This window comes from Schistocerca nitens, chromosome 3 (genome assembly GCF_023898315.1).
Source record: "Schistocerca nitens isolate TAMUIC-IGC-003100 chromosome 3, iqSchNite1.1, whole genome shotgun sequence".
NCBI lineage: Eukaryota > Metazoa > Arthropoda > Insecta > Orthoptera > Acrididae > Schistocerca > Schistocerca nitens.
Window position 1 is genome coordinate 628,514,424 of NC_064616.1, and position 21,263 is coordinate 628,535,686.

At 42.9% G+C, this 21,263-nt stretch overlaps 1 protein-coding gene across 1 annotated transcript in view; it reads right to left on the reverse strand.

Moving 5' to 3' along the window:
* LOC126249368 (FMRFamide receptor) overlaps positions 1–18,156 on the reverse strand; it is a 319,040-nt gene extending 300,884 nt beyond the window's left edge. Inside the window, exon 1 of the mRNA XM_049951020.1 lies at positions 17,476–18,156. Within this exon, the coding sequence (XP_049806977.1) occupies positions 17,476–18,156 (681 nt within the window). The remainder of the gene's footprint in view (positions 1–17,475) is intronic.
* Between the last annotated feature and the right edge of the window lie 3,107 nt (positions 18,157–21,263).

The following is a 21,263-nucleotide window of genomic DNA, read 5'->3' on the forward strand; positions in this document are numbered from 1 at the left end:
CTTGAACCAAGGACCTTTCGCTCCGCAGCTACTCACGCTAACCACGGGACCACGGCGCTCCTCTGCTTACATCATCCTTGATGTTGCTTATGTTGGCCATGGACTACTCAGTTTGTATATTTTGCTTAATTTTTCATAGTTCCACACAACTTCTTCCTGTTTTCTCGACTGATCTGTGTTCAGTTTTTCAAGGCCTATCCACTGTGCCAAATTATAACTAAATCTGAGGGGGGTGCGATGGCGAGGTTCTCTTGATAGAACCATTTGAACCATTAATCCATGTGTCAGTGAAAGCGCCTATTTTCGTTTCTGAAATTAATTTTGTACTCAAGACCATCAAATCCTACTAAAATCTATGTGTCAACACCTTTTTAAAATTCTTGGAGTTTGCCAGTCGCATATAATCTACACTGTCTCACATAACAATGAAGCACGTAGTAGGGAAGGAGGAAATGAAATAGAGTTTCACGAGTTAAGAGGATATGTGGGGTAATTCAGTGATTAGAAAGTCGAGTCAAATTTACAAAGAACTTGAGAATATGAGCCCATTTATCGGTATGAGGTTGCATCCCTTCTGGCCTGGATGCATGTTCTGATTCGGTTGGGAAGGGTGTCATAAGGCCCTTGTGCCCTCTCCTGAGGCAAGCTGGCCCACATCCATTGGTTGGTTGAGTGATTTGTGGGAGGGGACCAAACAGTGAGGCCAACCGTCCCATCGGATTAGGGAAGGACGGCGAAGGAAGTCGGCAGTGCCCTTTTCCCTGAAGCGGTTTAGGGAAATTACGGAAAACCTAAATCAGGATGGCCGGAAGCGGGTTTGAACTGCCATATTCCCGAACGCGAGTCCAGTGTGGTAACCACTCAGTTGCGCCACCTCCCTCTGTCACAACTTTTGTTAATGGACCTTGACGTACTGGAAACTGTCACTGGACGGAGTTGACATCCGAGATGGTGCCACACGTGTTCTCTCGGGGACATATCTGGGAATCTTGTTGGCCGTGGAAGTATCTCAACATCTCGCTGACGGTTCAGAGACACATGCAATGTGTGGACGAGGACAGTTCTGTTGAAAAATGGCACCACGTTATTGTCGCATTGTTATGTCAGCAGTGTATATGATGTTGACGTTCAGAGGTGCAATCTTTATATTTAGATTTTTCCGTCTCTGTAAACTGTATGTATTTCTTTTGATTCCTCAATCCTCCAGTAATCATGGTTCAAATAACAGAAGCGGGTCAACGATAAATTTAAATATATACTGCTGATGGCAAAAAATTCTTTTGTTTAAATTACACACTCAGAAGGTGACTACATAAATTTCTCATTACAGTAGCGTTTATTTCCATTTATTGGTCGTATATTAAAGGACGTATTTTATGCTTTAGGTAATGCTGAGGTTCACTTCTGTATTGTTTGTGCGAAGTATGTTTACTTTTTTAATAAAATAAAAGAAATCTGCGAATGCTGTCATACGTTCTGAATGAAAACAGTCCCTCGGAAAGTTAACACATCTCATGTCTGTATATTTTACCAGTATCTGTTGGCTGCAGTATAACTCAGCAATACAAGTAAATATCTAAACCGAGAGCTGTAAGTGAATTACAACTTATGTGAGCGAGTGCCAAGGGGTTAGTATTACGAGCGGGGCATAGTTTCGTTGGACGAGTATTCGTGATTACATCCGCGAGTGAGACTTTAACCCGAAGCTGCAAATCCGCCTGGCCATTATCTGGGCGGGAGATGCATATGTAGCGGCGCGGTGGCAGCAGCTGCGGTCTGCTGCAAACAGTGCGCTGGACGGGAACGTGGACGCGACACCGTGCAGCCGCTCGCGCGGCAAATGTACGCCACGTCATGAGCCCCGTACTCCGTCCTCACATGTTTGCTCTCGTAGTGTTGCGGGCTACTGTCGGAATTGCCCTTGCTAGCGCCTGTACGATTGTGAATCGATTCAAATCTTCAATCTACCTCCAGAGTAAGGGCCCGCAATCACAGTGGCGTAGCAAGACTTTGACCCACTTTCTTTCCCTTTTCTCTCGATGCAGGAAGCAGATAGAAATATTATACATGTCGATATTCGGGGTGGAGAGAATTCGGATATTAGAACGGCGCGATTCAATTCCTAGCATACTAACACCACAAACACAACTACAATAAAATTTCGTCCCTCGCATCTTTTCGGTAGAAAACGAAAGACGAGAATGGAGGTTTAGCAACAGCGCTATCACATGATAGACAAAAGTCTTCATTTAAAACGGAATAAACTCACTGTTTAATTAATGCATTGAGTTCAGAGTTTGACTAGAATGCTCAAAGTGGTAGATTCGATTCTTAGGTCTAGGCAGATCTGCTGTTATCTGGCCGGCCGCGGTGGCCTAGAGGCGCTTCAGTCCGAAACCGTACGACTGCTACGGCCGCAGGTTCGAATCCTGCCTCGGCATGGATGTGTGTGACGTCCTTAGGTTAGTTAGGTTTACTTAGTTCTAACTGTAGGGGACTGATGACCTCAGATGTTAAGTCCCATAGTGCTTAGAGCCATTTGAACCATTTTTACTGTTGTCTGCTAATTTTAATCTGTATGGGTTGATATGTGTGGAGTGCGTACTGTAAGATCTTCGGTACACACACCATCACATTATTTGACTTGTCGCTCTAACAAAGTAGGCGAGTGTCAGCAATATGTCTCGTGGTCTTATCGTGGCGTGTTTATCTTCTGCCGTTAGGTCAGACGATAGAAATGCCACTTGCACGCTTAGAGTAGCAGATTGACGGTGACCAACTTTAAACAGAACTTGATTAATTTTCACACACATTTATTAAAATAATAACAAGCATAAAAATAACCTAACTTGGTTCTGGATGCTATTTACAACTGACAATCTGAAGTTCCTTTGGTATTGGTACGTTCATCTTATTCTCACATATATCTCTGATACTTGACAAAAGTGTCTATACATTTATCTTGATGGCTATGTACGGGAATATCGTAATCTTATTAGGCACAGACTAAAACTTGACTATAGACTGGTACAGACAAATGTAGAACTCGTACAGACTGGTACAGACTAATGCAGACTGGTACAGACAAATGCAGACCGACTAATCGGAGGTCTGTACACTCGTTATAATACTTCACGCGTTCATGTATCACTGCGCGAGTGTGATCCGCGAGGAGAAAAGGTTCTACGTTAGCAGCAATCTCATTGGCTGCGTTACATATTAATAAGCGGATCGGCGGAAGCAGAATTTGGTCCGTCTCGTAGTGTGGAGGCGGACGAGCGCTGTGCCTCTGCTGTTGTGCTTAGCGGGGCGCGCTCTAGTGGGAAAGTTGTGTACACGCTGACTACGCGGAACTATTTACACAACAATATGTAGCTTTAAATGTCTAGACAGTAATTGTCAGCATAGGAAATTATGTAATATTATCACAAAGGAAGATGTACAGTCGTTTTTACTATTCCACTTTTAATTAATTACGCAGTGTTTCAAAGTGTTTGCATCACATTTATATGGATGGGAGATCGCGTCATGGGAAAGATGTTTTGTTAGAGATAAAATGTCTGATGACGCTTCCCAGCGACGCTAGGTGTCGTTTTATTACCATGTACATATATGTAGACCTAAGCGACGAATGAAAATTTGTTCCAAGGCTCGGATCCGAACCTGGTGAACTGGGCAGATGTACTAACTGCTACGCCACCCTGGCACAGGGGCTTTGCACAACTGCAAAGACTACGCTAGCACTCCTTCCTCCTCAATTCAAATTACCAATCATGCCTCAACCCATTTGGTACTCCCCCTAAACTCGAACTACATTGCAGAGGCTGTCCAACTTTACTGGAATAGCATCTCAGCATCGGACGAAATGCTGGATCCTACCTGACAACACGGCATCAGTGCTGTAATTAGATGAAAGTATATGGTTCCAGGTACCTTTTTCAAGTCTCAAACATCTGTTATGTGTGTATGCAGAGTGAAGTGACGAATGAAAATTCGTGTAAAGGCTGGGGTTTGAACCCAGGTCTCCTACTCGCTAGGTGGATGCTCCAATCACTACGACAGCTTGGTACAGTGGCTTTGTACAACGGAGCAGACTACTCTTGCTCGCCTTCCTCCTCTGTCCAAATTCCCATTGACGCCTCAGCCTACTTCGTATTGCCTCTAAACTCGAACAGTGTCGAGTCGTTCGATGATGAGATGCTGCTCCAATATAGTTGGAGAGACTCTGCAAAACTGTTCGAGCTTAGGGGGAACATTAAGTGGGATGAGGTGTCAATGAGAAATTGTATTGAGGAGGAAGGTGTGCGAGGGTAGTCGGTGCACTTGTGCAAAACCACTGTGTCGGAGTGGTGTGCTGGCTTCTGCATCTGCCTAGTGAGCAAGAGACTCAGATCCTAATCCAAGATTTTGTACAAATTTATAGTCGTCGCTTCAGTCTGGATGCCTACATCATAGATGTTGGAGCCTTGGAAAGGTTTCTGGAACCATATAGTGTTGTTTGGTTGTATTCTCACTTATGGCCATGAAAGGCGGCAGGGCTTAGGCATCTGTGGTGCGCCTAAAGGTTGCGAGTGTCCGATAACCCAGTCACCCGCTCCACTTGAAATGGAACAGGCCGAGCAAATGATTCGTTTCTAAAATATGTTTCGTCACTTATAGACATTCGTTCCTATTTTTTTCCTTGAAAATCACTATGTCTGTTTACTGGTGTAGGCTGTATCCAGATGCAACACATTTAGTTAGTAGGTCCAGCTAGTCTAATGAAATCTCGTTATCCGAGTGCCATCTAATTCAATAGAAAGACGCCTAGCGTCGCTGGGAAGCTTCAGCGAACATTATCTCCGTAACAGAAGCTGTGCCTGATGACGTGAGATATCATCCCTAGACGTTAGATGGGAAGACATGTAAACACCCTGCATATTTCCTTTAAGTGTTCAATATGATCTCATGTCTCACACTATTTTCCGTCACTCTGTCCAGTCTATATATCTGGATTGATTACCCCAATTACTTTCGTTCAAATAAAAATAAATTACCAATTCCACCAAATTCCGTAAAAAGACAAATAATCGAACATTCAATCTCGAAAATTTTAGTGCAGCACACAACTACTATATTAAATTCGTAGTGATGTTAAAGTGTATTCCACGAATTTACTTGTCTACTATTTGATTACTGCGAGGCAACTTACAACTCTTACACGTCCATTCTCTATTGAAAATACGCAAAGAACAAAATTTGGCTAAGCCACCTCTGTACTGCTAATATACAAGGAATTTTTCTGAGAATTGCAGTGTACGAATTGTGCTTCAACGAATAAATTTTCTCCAAGCGACTTTTCGAAGTGTTGTGGAGGGTACATAGTACCAGTATTAGCGACTGTCTGTCCTGATGAGTTTTCGTATTCATCGAGGAAAAAATGGCTGCCTTTTTCATTCTATACGCGCCTTGATCCTTCTTACACTGTTCTCATGATGCATGTGCGAGATGTACTATGACTGTTGAATTTATTCTTCCAACATCAGTTTCCGAAGCATACCCAAAGGAATGTCGCATGAATAACGTCGTCTTCCTTGTTTTATTTTCCAAAGCATCTCCGTTACAGTTTCGTCAGGGCTATACCAACATGTTACGATTCTAGCAGTGTACTCCTCAGCTCTTTGGATGTCTGTTGTCGTACCCACTTGCTCCAAACGCTGGATCAGTACTGTAGAGGCGCTCTAACTCCTCCTTGTGAGCGATTTCACTTAAAAGTCCACTGTATTTTTTCATAACCCTTTCAGCAGATCTAAGTATTTCATTCTTCTTCACTACAACAAAATCCTCATATTCGTTAGACTCTGTCCAGTCACATTCATGTCAACACCTGTAAAAAACCTGAGTTATCACATTTTGCAGAACAGACCGTAGTGAGACGTACAGGAAGAAAGTCGATGAGGCTGTGGAATGTATCGATAGAGGTGTTGAACCATGCCGACTCCATGGCCGTGGCCAGCTGCGCTACGTTTCTCGGCTGAGTATCCATGATGCGATTAGCCCGATCGAGGTGGTCTTATAGATTTTCGACTGGTTTTAAGTCCGGGGAGTTCGGTGGCCAGAGGAATACGCTGAACACGCATGCACACTGCGAACTGTGTGACAAGTTGCATTATCTGCTGGTAAGTGACACTGTGCCAAGGAAAAACAAACTGCATATATGCCTGGAAATGGTTCCCAAGAATAGATGCATCTTGTGTTGGCCCATTGTGCCTTCCAGAATGACGATATCACCCCGGGAATATCACGACTATAACGCTCCATCCCGTCCTGAACCCCTCCGTCGATTGTTGCAGAGTGTTTACTTTCAGACGTTTCACACCGTACCGCCGACCACCTGTGCGTTAGGGTATAAAACGTGTTTCATCTGACAAGGTTACCAGTCGCTACTAAGTGAACGTCCAACTGGGGTACTGGTGTGCAGATTCTAGTCTTCGTCTGCAATTAACAGAGGTCAGCATGGGTGCATGAACCAGCAGCCGGCTGCGGATACCCAAACACAGCAGTGTTCTCTGAATGGTCGTTGAGAACATATGTTGATAGCCCCTTGGTTCGTCTAAGAGGTCACACGATCAACAGACGCACGTCTATTCGTTTGCACACATCCCCGTAGCCATCGTTCACACCTGTCTTCGTCCGGAGTTCGTGGTCCAGTGGCTAGCGTTGCTGCCTCTGTATCACTGGTTCGATTCCCAGCCGGGTTGGGGATTTTCTCTGCCCGGGGACTGGGTGTTTGTGTTGTCCTCATCATTTCATCATCATCGCCGACATTCGTGACAGTATCTAGATTGTATTGTGTAAAATTTGGACTGTGTCAAAACTGGGACTTTTCACAGGCGCCGATGACCGCGTAGTTGAGCGCCCCACAAACCAATCATCATCATCACCATCATCATCATCATCAGCAGCAGCAGCAGCAGCACCACCCCAGTCATCTATGGCCTACGTCGCACCACAATTGCCTTGGCGTCGGTTTTGTCTAGCGACGTTTTGTCAGCCACTGTACAAATGAACCACGTGGGCTCGCGAACGGTTTACAAACTTAGCTGCTTGGGTAATGCTTCCACCCTTGGCTCGTAAGCCTATCATCATGAACTTCCGGACATCAGATAAACCGCTCCGATTCCGCTTTACGACAGCGAGTGCACTGTTTGCCGCGTCTTCCCGGCACGGTTTAAATGTCCTCCAATACTACTGCTGAAACATGTCGTGTGTGAGTGGTTTTTGAACTTTGACATCGAACACAGGTAGCGGTCACGCTTATGTGACTGGAACGTGTATTTCACACATAAGTTTCGCATTGCCCTCAATATTTAAGTGACGTGTTCGTCTATAGAAGATTACAACTTATCTTGTAATTGGATGCTATTAGGATATTTCTTTTTACTGTGAACATTATGAAGCATATGTTGTTGTTGTTGTTGTGGTCTTCAGTCCTGAGACTGGTTTGATGCAGCTCTCCATGCTACTCTATCCTGTGCAAGCTTCTTTATCTCCCAGTACCTACTGCAACCTACATCCTTCTGAATCTGCTTAGTGTATTGATCTCTTGGTCTCCCTCTACGATTTTTACCCTCCACGCTGCCCTCCAATGCTAAATTTGTGATCCCTTGATGCCTCAAAACATGTCCTACCAACCGATCCCTTCTTCTAGTCAAGTTGTGCTACAAACTTCTCTTCTCCCCAATCCTATTCAATACCTCCTCATTAGTTACGTGATCTACCCACCTTATCTTCAGCATTCTTCTGTAGCACCACATTTCGAAAGCTTCTATTATATCCACTTTTAATTAGAGCTGCCCTATTCATTAGACTAAGTGGAAATTTTGTGTAAGGCTTTCTGCGTTTTCTTGTGATAGCCCACGGACAAAACTTTCTCGGCATCATCCAGCATTAAGATGAAGCAGGTGACACCACACTAGCATTGATTTCTATACGGAAGCTGAATTACTTTAATATTGCCCGTAACGAAAATATTGTTTGCCTATACTGCTCGAATTTTAGTTAACAGGCTATAGTGTGAATATATACGCCTCGTATTTTGGAGGTGAGTCCTGTAACGTGCCATAACTTCGCTGAAAGTGTTAGTAGGATGCGATTGTGGGTTGGCGGTGTTTTCCAGTGTGCTCGACTGCATATAGCGTGGCGTGGCTACTGTTGTTCCCGCTGAGTGGATGCAGGCGGCATAATTTGCGCGTTTATCGCCGATATGGCGCGCTCCCTCAGCACGCCGCAGACGCCGTGCGCTCTAGTTGGCACGTTTCACCTCGCCTGTACACCGCCTGACGAATTATGGCGGTGGTAAAAAACTTTTACTAGCGAAACGAGGCCATAATGCAATTAACTTCCACTTATGCATCGTGCAAGTCTCTTTTTAGTGCATGACGAAGGTACGATATACGATTATAATCATCCTTCTCACCTGGTCCGATGGCTACCGAAACGAAGGAAAAATAGCTGTATAAAGGTCTTTCAGTTTTTCATTAGGTCTCTTATGCAAAGTGAACGTTGACAGGAGCATAACTGTTCTGTAGTATTTCTGTACTATACATTCTTTGAAATTATTTTTCGTTATTCCCTTATAAGAATATCGCCTTTTCCCGATTATAATTAAGAGAGTAAATGTCCTCGGCGCACATTCAACAGTTACATTCGACAGTTACAATTGCAATACTGTATTATTTATTTTGTCTCGTAATGTAGATACAATGAGTTCATTGAATGAGTTCTCTGCCTTGCGAGAAGTGTTCTCAAATCAATGCTCATCTATGATAATATGAAAGGACAGACTCTTACAGCATAACTTCTTCAAAAGATGGAGGATCACGCACTTAATTGGGGAAAGAAACTTCGACACATGAGCTTAGTACAGTCAGTGAAGACAAACTTTTAGAAAAATCAGTTATTGAATTAACAGGGCTCGACATCAATAAAAAGTGAGTCATTTTATCTGTCTAGTCTTTTTGCGTGGAGACAAAAAGACAAATATCACAGAAGAAACTCGTTGCACACTTTGAAACTTCTATGACCGTTTCAGCATGTCTCTGTTGGTCAACGGTACAACATGGGTAACTACAACAACAGCATCGGTAATCGACCATGTGACTACGAATATGAACAGGGAACAGTGTGCTATAACTGCACAAGATCTTGGACTCTTAGATAATTTTTTATAAATAATAACAGTGAAATAAACTTGAAAGAAAATCCCTATATCAGAAGTCAAAATGCACTATTTTCTAAGAGAACTAGCAAACCAAACTTTTGAAGGTGTGAATAGAGAAACCAATGTAACTGCAAAATTCACTGAGTTCTCAATGCCACACGATCCAATAACATCAATGTGACCACTGTCTGCGTTTGACGTCAACGTGCGGTAACCACTCACACACGTCAGGAGGCAGCACTGGCAGTGGACGGTATATAAAGTATGTCGGGGATACGCAAAACTGTGCAGTGGTTGTTGTAAGGCAGAAATGGGGCGGTTTATCCGACATCGAAAAGGGCATGATCATTGGTTTTCTGGCCAAGGTTGGAAGCATTTCTCAAGTGGCGAAGTGTGTAAACTGTTCGCATGTCACCGTGGTCAAAGTATACTGTGTATATATGAAGTCTTCACGGGTTGTCAGCCGAGTAGCATCGTCGTCTCCTAGCAACGTTTCGATGGAATGCGTCTCCATCATCTTCAGGCGAAGTGTCGGGATATCGTCGGTCGCGGGCTTATATCTCTGCTGGACCTGTCTCCGCTTCCCGCGGAATCACCCGATGCGCCTGGATCGGCCGGTGGTGGGGGGACGCGTGCGCGGGGTTCGAGTCCCGGCGTCCGTCTCTGTCCGCTCCGTCCGCGGCACTTGGTAGAACGGAACGTTCTTCTCTGATTTTCCTGATTGCAGGTTCCCAGGCTGTGCTGAGATGGTAGCCACTGTCCCGGTTGATTAGACTGATTAGGTTGTCGTGCAACCGTATTTCTATGGACTCTTTGATTACTGAGTACATACGGATTTTGGGACTCAGTAATCAAGGAGTCCATAGAAATACGGTTACACGACAACCTAATCAGTCTAATCAACCGCGAAGTTTTGAATTTCCACCGCAAGGACAAAGGATTTATGTGAGAGCGCTAATTGTTACAGAAAATCATTTGATAAAAAATAAATAGAATGAAGCGAATAAAAAGAAAGCTGTTTGGAAGTCATTAAAGATGAGACAGGAACAGACTGGAAAGCACGATAACATAGGTTTTACGGAGGGTGATATAGTACTAAATTATCTATACAAACTAGTAAGCTACATAAATGAGAATGTTCCTATTACTTACGAGAAACTGCAAAGAAAAAAATTTTCAAAACAAATATAAATTGGGTAAATAACGGAACACGAGGTAGGCCTACAATGACGTTACTAAGCACAAAAGATCATGAAGGACATAAAATTGTATAAAATCTAAGAAAATAGAATTCAATAGGTTTAGATTAAGGGCCAATATCTGTGCTAAAACAATGCTTACTGAGAAAAAAAGGTTCCACGACAAATATAATAAATGAGTCATTTGCGAAACGGAACTTTAAACCGGCAATGAGTTGTGCCTCTGCTACAGATAGATATAGAAAATTACACGTCCGTTTCTCAGCTGTCATCTGCCTCAAAAACAATAGAAGTGATTATGAAACAAGGGTAACGAAGCACTTAAATAAATATAACCTTATAAGTCCTTCCCAGTTTGTCGTTGTGGAAGAAGTACAGAATGACCAGTAGTAGAATTCAAAAAGTTGTACATGATACTTTTGACAAGGACAAGTATGCCACAGGCATACATTTAGATCTTTGTATGGCTTTTTATACTGTTGACCATAAAAATAGGATGGAAATTTAAAGTTTTACGACCTTTCGACGGAACAGTCGTTAGACATGAAACACTAGCTCGGATTGCAAAAGGAATGGGGAAGGAAATCGGCCATGCCCTTTCCAAAGGAGCCATCCCAATATTTGCCAAAATACGTTAGAAACATTAAAAGTAAGAGGTGTAGCTAGCGAATGGATCATATCCTACAGAGAGGTCCAATTTGAGATATTACACAAACTTCAAATATGGGAAAATATTTGATAAAACACATCTCAGAACCATAATACCTTAATATAGAGGGTCCCCAGACGAACATATTAGGACCAATACTGTTCCTCATATTCATGAATTACTTTCCCAATACTGTTAGTCATGGATAAAAAATTCCGTTACCAACACTGTACTCACTGAGAAAACAAGGGGACTCCTTGCAGGCAAAGCAAATGAAACTGTTGCTGTAATGTACAAGAGACACTCAAATGCAAACGAAACAGATGGAAAAAGTAAGTAAACTGTTTATTATTTCAAAAGTAATCGGCATAACTGTTAATACGTTTACACTAATGTGAGTCAATACGGTCAGTGCCTTTATAGAAAAATGTTTGCGGTGGCCTACGGATCCGTTATTGTACCCAGGCGTGCATCCATTCGTCGAAAGCTTCAGGGCTCCAAAAAGTTGAAAATCACTTGCAGAGAGATCGGCACTGTATGGAGGACGTGTAATGGCTTTCCAGCAAAACTGCTGCAGCTTACTCGAAACAGCCTTGGCAGCATGCCGCCATGCATTATTCTGCAACAGAATGACGTCATCCGTCAAGATTCCTAGGTGTTTGGACTTGATGATGTGCTTCAGTTTTTGTAAAGGGTCGACGTACGGCTGTGCGTTAGTTGTGGTGCAGTGTTCCAAAAAGGCAATGAGCAGCGGGCCCTTGTAGTCAAAGAAAAAGGTCATCACGATTTTCAGGAAGCTGGCGTGCCCGTCGTTTCGACTAGCCTACAGAAGTTTCACTAGAAAGCCGTTGAACATCCTCCATACCAGCCCAGATCCCTCCCCATGCGACTTCTATATTTCTGGAGCCCTGTAGAAGAATATTCGTGACCGCCAATTTGTTTAAGATGAAGAGGTCCACGCCAGGGTACAATGGTGGTTTCGTAGACAACCGCAAACATTTTCCCATGACGTAATTGGCCGTCTTGTTTCACAGTGGAATAAACGTGTCAACAGTTATGGGGACTACTTTTGAAATAATAAACATTTTCGTTACTTTTTCCCACCTATCTCGTCTTCATTCGACTGGCCCTTACTTTTTTAAACGTTGCATCCGTATCATATACATGAGGTGTATCGAGAAACTTCCACAAAGCTCAGTAAGTTGCACGGTACATAAAACTCGTCATTTTCAGGTGAGAGCCTCTGCTCGGATATGCATAGTTTGGTAGCTGTAGAACGTCGAAGTTGGAGAACGGTGGCATCAGTGTTTTTTCATATTGTGTTTGTTACCCTAACTAATTAGGCAACCCATTAGCCATTAGCGTAAAGGTATCTACAACCTGCGCCTAACAGCACCAACGGACATAAGCTTGTCTTCCCATACCTGTTTCTTCTCATCATAACGGGATATGTGTTGTACACTAGTGCAGAGACATTATTGGCAGCATTAAGACATGTACTAGTACACAAGTAAATAAATATACTGCTTACATACGACAAAGTAGATGTGAAAGGCACAAAATCTGTCAGATTTCGTGTGGAAATGTATTCTAACATATATACAGGGTAACCTTGAACTCCTCCGACAAAATTTTATTTCTTGTTTGGGGATGTATTACGTGCATTTGACTATAACGGATCTACGTCTCCTGTGGCTCATTACAGAGTAATAATGCAATTGAGTTTCATTCTCTTTCATACTACAAGGAAGTTTTTCCTGTGAAAATTACTTCACAGCAACGAAAAAACTTGTAAGATACAATTGCTATAACACGAAAGGATTGAGTTTCTAATAAGGCAGCTATTTACAGCTGCAGAAGTACTACCGTGATGTGGCTACCGTTGTGCGTGAACAGCTAGCGTAACGTCTTTATGCCGTTCTTTACTTTTTTTAGCTGAGTGGTCAGCGTGACAGATGTCAATCCTGAGGGCCCGGGTTCGATTCCCGGCTGGGCCGGAGATTTTCTCCGCTCAGGGACTGGCTGTTGTATTGTCCTAATCATCATCATTTCATCTCCATCGACGCGCAAGTCGCCGAAGTGGCGTGAAATCGAAAGACTTGCGAACGGTCTACCCGACGGCAGTCCCTAGTCACACAATATTTACTTTGCCTTCAGTGGAATGGCTCTGAGCACTATGGGACTTAACATCTGAGGTCATCAGTCCCCTAGAACTTAGAACTACTTAAACATAACTAACCTAAGGACATCACACACATCCATGCCCGAGGCAGGATTCGAACCTGCGACCGTAGCGGTCGCGCGGTTCCATACTGAAGCGCGTAGAACCGCGCGGTCACTGCGGCCGGCCCTTCAGTGGACCCGTAATCGAGTTGCATATTGGCCAACTCCTCATCAGTACACCTATTCATAATGCTGTGTATCTTGTTAAAGTACAGCTAACTTTGCCACAAAAACAAATCAAAGACAGATCCAAGCGGTACCGAATGCAAGCTTAAGGGCGAATAGTATGGTTCCCGTCACTGTTGTCAGCAGGAAGTACCGTGACCGACCAGAACAAGTTTGGAAATAAACAAGACACACAGTGCATACATTCAAAACTCGCATTGTTTTGCACATAATTTCCCCTCAGTAGACACACAAAGATAAATGTGGGGTAAGAAATGAAACTAAATACAATTAATGTGTGACAAGGCACCAGAGACTTCGAGTTCTTTATACGAAAATACTGGGAAAATATTCCTAAAAAAGTACGAATATTTTTTTTGTGGATTTAGAGCTATCCAATATTCCTCACCATCTGGTGTTCATAGTATCAGAGAGAAGACTACAAAAGACCAAAAAGTCGCTAATAGGGCCCGTACCTCTTGAATGGAATGTGTGTATACATAACAACATTCATTTTCCGCACCTGTTACATTTTACAGCGTGATACTGAGAAACCTGCAATGCCGGCCTAGTTAACATTGTATCGAATATTCTGTGTTTATTTCTGGTATTAGGTGTGAGAAATTTCTGCTGTTGCTCCGTTCAAATGCTTGCTTTTACAGAGGATGTTTTGGAACATTTAAGAGAGAAACCGCCCAAGAGTATTCTCCAAGTGGCCCAAGTGGTGAGCATATATCATTCAACGTATTGAGAGCAAGATATACAACCATACAATCTGCACAATGGCGAAGCAATAGCAGCGGAAGACTGCACAGGTGCGTAAAGATTGCTCGGTGCTATTCACAGCGCTGCGTACTCCAGCCACCATTCTCTGCTTTGTTACTTCATACCAAACAATGTACGTTAATTCGAGAAGGCATTATGAATTTGCACAACCTCTTTAATTGTGGTAGCGGACATTCACATGCACAAGTAAATAGAAGGCAAAAACACAGGTTCATTGCGAACATCTGGTTGGGCTAATTTATATACAATAACTGTTCCTTAGTTACAGCCACACTAACAGGAGTGCTCTACATCAATTTTCTTAGAGATGTTCCTCCTACTTTGGAGGGGTCCAGTTCCGTGACCACTTCTTGCTATCTTCCGTGAGGTACTATAAAGACTACTGTGCCCGCCGCTACTTTAACATCAGAGGAGGACGTTGTACCAAAAATCTGTGCGCTGTGTGACTGATATACTGAACACGTAGCTGCACTTATACCGATGAACCCAAACACTAGGACCACTTTCTTAATAGCGTGTTGATCCACCTTAGGAACTCAGTTCATCAGCGTGGGATCGACAAGTCCTTCGTAGGTTTCCTGAGGTATGTAGTAGCATATGCGTACTCACAGGTCACGCATTTCCCATAAATCTGGGCCGTGGTTTGGAAGTGCACAGCTGGCACATGGTAGCATCCCAGACGATTTCCATCGGGTTCCAATCAAGTCAATTTGGTGGCAAGACATCAAGACTTCGAGAAAGACATCAAGCACGAAGGAAAGCAGGCGGCACTCAAAAATGTTCAGGTAATCCACAGTTGAGGTGGTGCTTTCGATTGCCACCACAGGGCCAATGGAAGACCAGATGCATGTCCCCCATTACATAAGACAATCTTTACCGGCCTTCATCAGCGGCGCGGTGCGTGCTTTGGACAGTCATTCGTCCGAATGACGGCGTATCCAGATATGACAGAGGACCTCCCAACCTCGACGATTCCGTACCCACTGCAATTGTAAATGACGATGCCGTTGGGTAAAAACGAAAATTTGTAGTGTTCATCTATTACGGAGCCCCATTTCCAAAAACTTGTGCGGAACGGTGTGTTCCGAAACACTTTTGCTTTCACGATCATTATTCAATGTGGGTCATATCTGCCGCAGTTCGCAGCCTATCCTATCTTACAGATTGCGGAAGCCTCCTACCTCTACGTTCTGTGATGAGGCGTGGATGTCCAACACCTTGTCATCTAAACTTGGTTACATCGTGTTTCAAACAGTTCAAGCATTCACAAGAGTAGCACGCGAATAATCTACCAGCTTTGCCGTTTCCGAGATATCGTTCACAGACGTCGATCCATTACAATCTTTACTACTTCAGAGACACTTATATCAATTGCTTTCATCGTTTGTAACACTTATGGTAACTAGAATGATTTCCCATTCGTCTCTGCTTCGCTTATATGCTTCTCTTACCATGTCACGTCCCCGCATCGTTAACCGGTGGCATTCAGTCTCACGTTGATGGTAGCCATAATGTTTCGGTTTATGAGTGTATTTCTCAACCGATGTAGGCACTAATAGTTGTAAGTAAAATTTCTGAACCAGTTTTGTAGTGTCCAGGTGCGACAATAAAGTAATGAGACTGATGTGAAAGAAATGTTGCTTAGCGTTTTAATCAAGTTTAGTGTTGTCTCCTTCAAAGTAGTTCCCTTCTGATTGCATAAACTTTTTCCAGCGCTTCTGCCATTGATGGTAACATTTCTGGAACTCATCTTCTGTAATATCCTCCAAGACCCTCGTCACAGCTTTTTGAACATCTTGTGTTGTTTGAAAATGGTGTCCCTTGACCGCCGTTTTGAGTCTTGGAAATAGAAGAAAGTCATACAGAGCGACATCTGTTGAATAAGGTGGCTGTGGTGGTACTGATATTTGTTTTGAGGTTAAAAATTGCTGTACTGACAGTGCAGTATGGGATGGCGCATTTCTCATACCAAGATCTTCAGTTATTATTAGACGAACCGTTTTTCGACTGATGATCAGTTCTTCTGCAATCATTTTCACGGATAACCTTCGATAAGATCGTAGGAGTTCACGCACCCTGGCCAAGTAGACATCCGTCCGTGGGGTTGATGGTCGTCCATTGTGGTCTTCATCTTCAACATTCGTTCTGCCTTCACTAAATACTTTATGCCAACGAAAAACTTGAGCTCTTGCCATAACCTCCTCTCCAAAATCCTTCTGAAGTTTACCGTAAGTTATCGTCGCGTTTTCACCCAATTTAACGCAAAAAGAAAAGGCATACCGTAGCGTAATATTATGCGGTTCCATTTCCGTGATGGGAGACACAAACACGTGTTCACGTATTACAGCACAACTCACGGCTGAGCAGTTGCATCGATGTGCCACTTGGATTAGAAGCATTTTATAAAACCAGGTCAAAGACATTGTGCCTACGCAGGCCTGCAGGGTTGCCACATCTTGCAAACAAAATCAGTCTCATTACTTTATTGTCGCACCTCGTAATTTGACGCTCTTTTTTCAATTTCATAACTAACACGGAACCTCGACCTAAGACCATATCAGAACCGTTCTATAATTTTAACGCACCAGAGAGCCCCAATTATATATTTCTGGATGCGGTTTCCATTTAGATAAATAATTTGTTTATCGTCCTTCTCAACATACGAGTTAAGCGTCCCGTGCGTCCACTTTACATTCATCGGTAATTGGTTGCGTAACTAATTAGTCTACGAAACGCAATCTGAAGAAGCTATGACGCCATTGCACTCCACTTTCGGCGCCCCACAGCGCCGATGTCTCCTATTCTCTAGAAGGAAGATAGGACGTCAAACGGGCCGACTAGTAGTAGGAGAGGCACCACAGCAGATTTTAATTTCCACCGTCTATACTCTTACAAATAAATTCATAAAACTTTGTCAGCATGACCAGGAAGAATTCAGGATTCACACTCATACAAGTGGAAGTTCAAAAACATAACAAAGTAATTTTTTTACTGTAAACTTTCATAGTTTTTCACTTACTATTGGCTGCATTTGTTGCTGTAGGTACACATCTCTTCTTAAATAAGAGAGATGACTCGATGAATTTTGCACAGCAAATATACCGTACTTGCAGATGTATGAAACTCTAAAATTTGTTTAATCTATGAAAAATGAATGAGCAGTTACATTTTAAACTTCATGTAAAGAAAATCCTCAAATTTTATAGTTAATTATCTCAATTTTTACTACAGCGAGGAGAGCTTTAGCTTACCTGACGGTATATTGCGGTGTTCAGCACGGCCAAGCAGGCGAATGGCAGGATGTAGAGGAAGATGAAGTAGAGCCAGTGTATGTAGACCGAGATGTAGATGCGGTTGTCGCGCAGGGAGGTGGGCGCCACTGTGTAGATGGTGGAGTTGGTGATGGGGCTGAAGTCCTCGACGTGCGTGACCTCCCAGAAGCGCGGCAGGTTGTAGACGGTTGCGAGTGCCAGGATGAGCAGAACGTAGAGGCGCGCGCGGCCGTACGTGCAGAGCGAGCGCGCCTGCAGCGGGTGGCACACCGCCACGAAGCGCTCCAGCGTCACCGTCAGCGTCAGGTAGACCGACACCGTCTGCGCGATCAGCGCCACGGGGAACACGATGGGCGCCACGAGCGGGTACACGTAGTAGAAGTACGCCATCAGCATCCCCGTGTACCCGTAGATGGCCGGCAGCCCGAACAGCAGCACCGACGTCACGATCAGCACGGTGTCGCAGCGCGCCAGCCCGATCAGCAAGTAGTTGATGGACGAGCGCATCTGTGGCCGCGATAGTATGATCATCGAGATGATGTTGCCTACGATCCCGAAGATACCGATCAGGTTCAGCAGCACGCCGTACGCCACGAACTCGAAGAGCAGCTGTCCGTCCGTGCTGCTGGCATTGGACTGCGAGCACGAGCTGTCGTTCATGCTGGCGCCTTCTTGCTCACTCCAGTAGCACAGCTCTCTTCGGAAACACCGGCACCACCTGCTCCACCAAAATTTTCCCCCCCTCTTCTCCTAATAATTCACCATTTCTACTCCACGATCATCCTCCACTTGCCACAGAATATTGTGCGCGAACGTCAGATGACTATTCTCAGTGGTACTTTTAAACTTCCAGAAGTACATAATTAAGTAACAATCCTTTATTACTCTTTCCATTGTTCAGTTTAGCTACTTAGAGTGCGAGCAGTTCCTCAGACTTTCTTTGTCTACAGATTCCACTTTTCATTCCCACCTGCAGTCAGCATTCCTGCACGTGAAGTAACCTAAAACAGAGAAATAACACGTTTTAGATTAATAGCACTAATTTGATGGATGTCTATTCTCGTAAGTCCAACATCTGCATCTTATCTCTCTCTAAACTAACAAGTAAACTTCATCAACTTAACCTCGTATTTTAAAGAGAAAAACGTACGCTTGCAGGAAATCAGCCCCAGAAATTGACCCAGCGTGAAAAATTAGGCCATAATTCTGGAATTCTGGTAGTAAGCTGTTATGACCTTGTGAAAGCACAACGTTTCAACCTTTAAACTTTCGCGCAGGCCTTTTTTTTCCCCCAACTATCTCCGCTTCACTCTAGCCACCTAATACCAGAGCAGGAGGTACTGTACAGCGAAGTGACAACCAGGGCCCTCTTATTCACGGGATAGCGAAGGCGTGGGAGTAGGAGGCTGAAGGTACACACATCTGCCCAATGTGTTTCGAAATCCTGTTCGAGAAAATAATTTATTCTAGTCGAAAAACGTTGGGGAATATGATTACATAATGCGTCTATCTCATGCAGATATACCTGCAATATTGTTTCAACAATGATCTCGTATTGATATCCTGTAGCTATAAATAAGTCTCAAAATCCAAATGAATAGACCTAAGCGACTGCACGAATATTATGAAATGAAATTAATGACTTTAGATTTGCAATTTAGCCATGTCAGTCACGTTGAAGACTAGCGGATCTCCTGCAAATGTACTTCACCTTCACAGTGCTAGCCTTAAAACCTAAAGAAAATAGCGCAGAACTTCTATGTTAATAATTAAATAACATTGCGCCGCTTCTTAATGGCACACTCATTTCGTTTCTTTAATTTACACTGTGTTTGTGAATTGCTGTATAAAAGTGTTCATTACAAAGTGGGTTAAAAACCAGGCACTTTGGCACAATGAACACAGCATGTAAATAGTGTGAAAACAGCATTCACAAACCTCTTACTCATTACACAGTATAGCACTTCGCGCCCGGGCATTGAGCGGCTGCATTGTGGCAGAGCAAATGACAAACAGCTGGTGCGCGGGAAGTTGAAACACTCTACTTTCAGAAAGTCATAACTGTGTATAATCGAAATTGGCCCAGTTTTTTACGTGGGATCGGTTCCTAAGGCTTTTTTCTCCTTCAAGTCTGAGGTCAAGTTGGTGATTTTTCCTTGTAAGAATAAGCTTTGCATTCACTTTTCAAGCTTAATCATGAGAATTAAAGTAATAACAGAGCTAGAAATTTTGATACACAGAAGTACAAAATTTGTCAATAAAATAAATATCAGGTAAGCAACGCTCTATCATTTCCCCATCATTTTCACTCTGAAAACAAATCATTCAGTTTTAAGAGAGTAGATCATATTGAAAATGTTGTTTGAAGATGTAACATTTAAGGAAATCTGCTCATTTACTTGAGCTGCTTTCTCTTCTTTCGTTTCTACTATTATCAAAATAGTTTGTCTTGTAAGATTTACATTTATCCAAATAGGCTGTACGTGTTCCAGCTACAATTCCCACATATCAGTATTCTTATAGTCGCTTAGAATTTTAAGACGAACTCTGTAATTTGATTTAACTTTTTAGTCATAAGTGTTCTTGATATCTATTCTTAGTTCTGTATAAATTTTATGACATTTGTAACTTCAAGTGTGAGAAAAGAAATCTACTGAAAAAGTTCCTGCTTCAAGACAACCTCTCCTGAAGTAACCTACGACTACGTTCCAGAATATGTTGTATATTTCACTTTCTCCACGAGTTTCTATCTATTCGGGTTATACGAGTATGTTATGTTTTACTACATGAATTCCTCAATTCCTTTCGCATTTAGTTTCCTCGTGTTTTTGCACTTCTTGTTCTTTTTGTATCAAACCCAAGAATATTCCAGGTCAGCATCTGAGCTTTATGATCAGAGAAGGTGCCTACTATAACATTTAAACAATAATTTTTCGGCGTTAGTGTATCTAAAAGTAGTTATCAGAGCATCCAGTTCCCATAATACAGATAGACAGTTGTTTCATGGTATTTAGGTGGTATGAAGTAGCTCGAAACTCTAGTAAGGCTCTGGAATAACTATGGCTTAGAAAATTTACATTATACTCTGCACATAATAATATTTCATTTTGGCTAGAAGGTCGAAAGCTTAATAAAAATTCAAGTTGTTTCACAAACACCTCAAAATTACCATCTCGAGCCCTCTAAATGTATTTACCACTATTAAATTCCTGTACATTTTTACATTATAGCTCTAGTAAAAAGTATGATCAGTAGCAATTGATGTTGAGTGATGTATATTCATATTCAAAGTTACAATTTTAGGGTTTAAATGAAATTCAGAAAGTTTATTTATATCTGCATGATATGTTGGTGGAAATTTCACTGTATAAAAACAACTGAACTCAAGAGGAGGAGGATATCGGTGTTTAACGTCCCGTCGACAACGAGGTCATTAGAGACGGAGCACAAGCTCGGATTAGGGAAGGATGGGGAAGGAAGGCGGCCGTGCCCTTTCAAAGGAACCATCCCGGCATTAGCCTGAAGTGATCTAGGGAAATCACGGAAAACCTAAATCAGGATGGCCGGACGCGGGATTGAACCGTCGTCCTCCCGAATGCGAGTCCAGTGTGCTAACCACTGCGCCACCTCGCTCGGTAACTGAACTCAAGAGTTTTATTTTGTAAATACTAATATTTTTCCAGCATGAACATACTTGAATCACAGAAGTTGGAAAGAAAAATGTAGGTTGACATTTCTCACAATTAGAGATTAGAAGGGGCAATCCT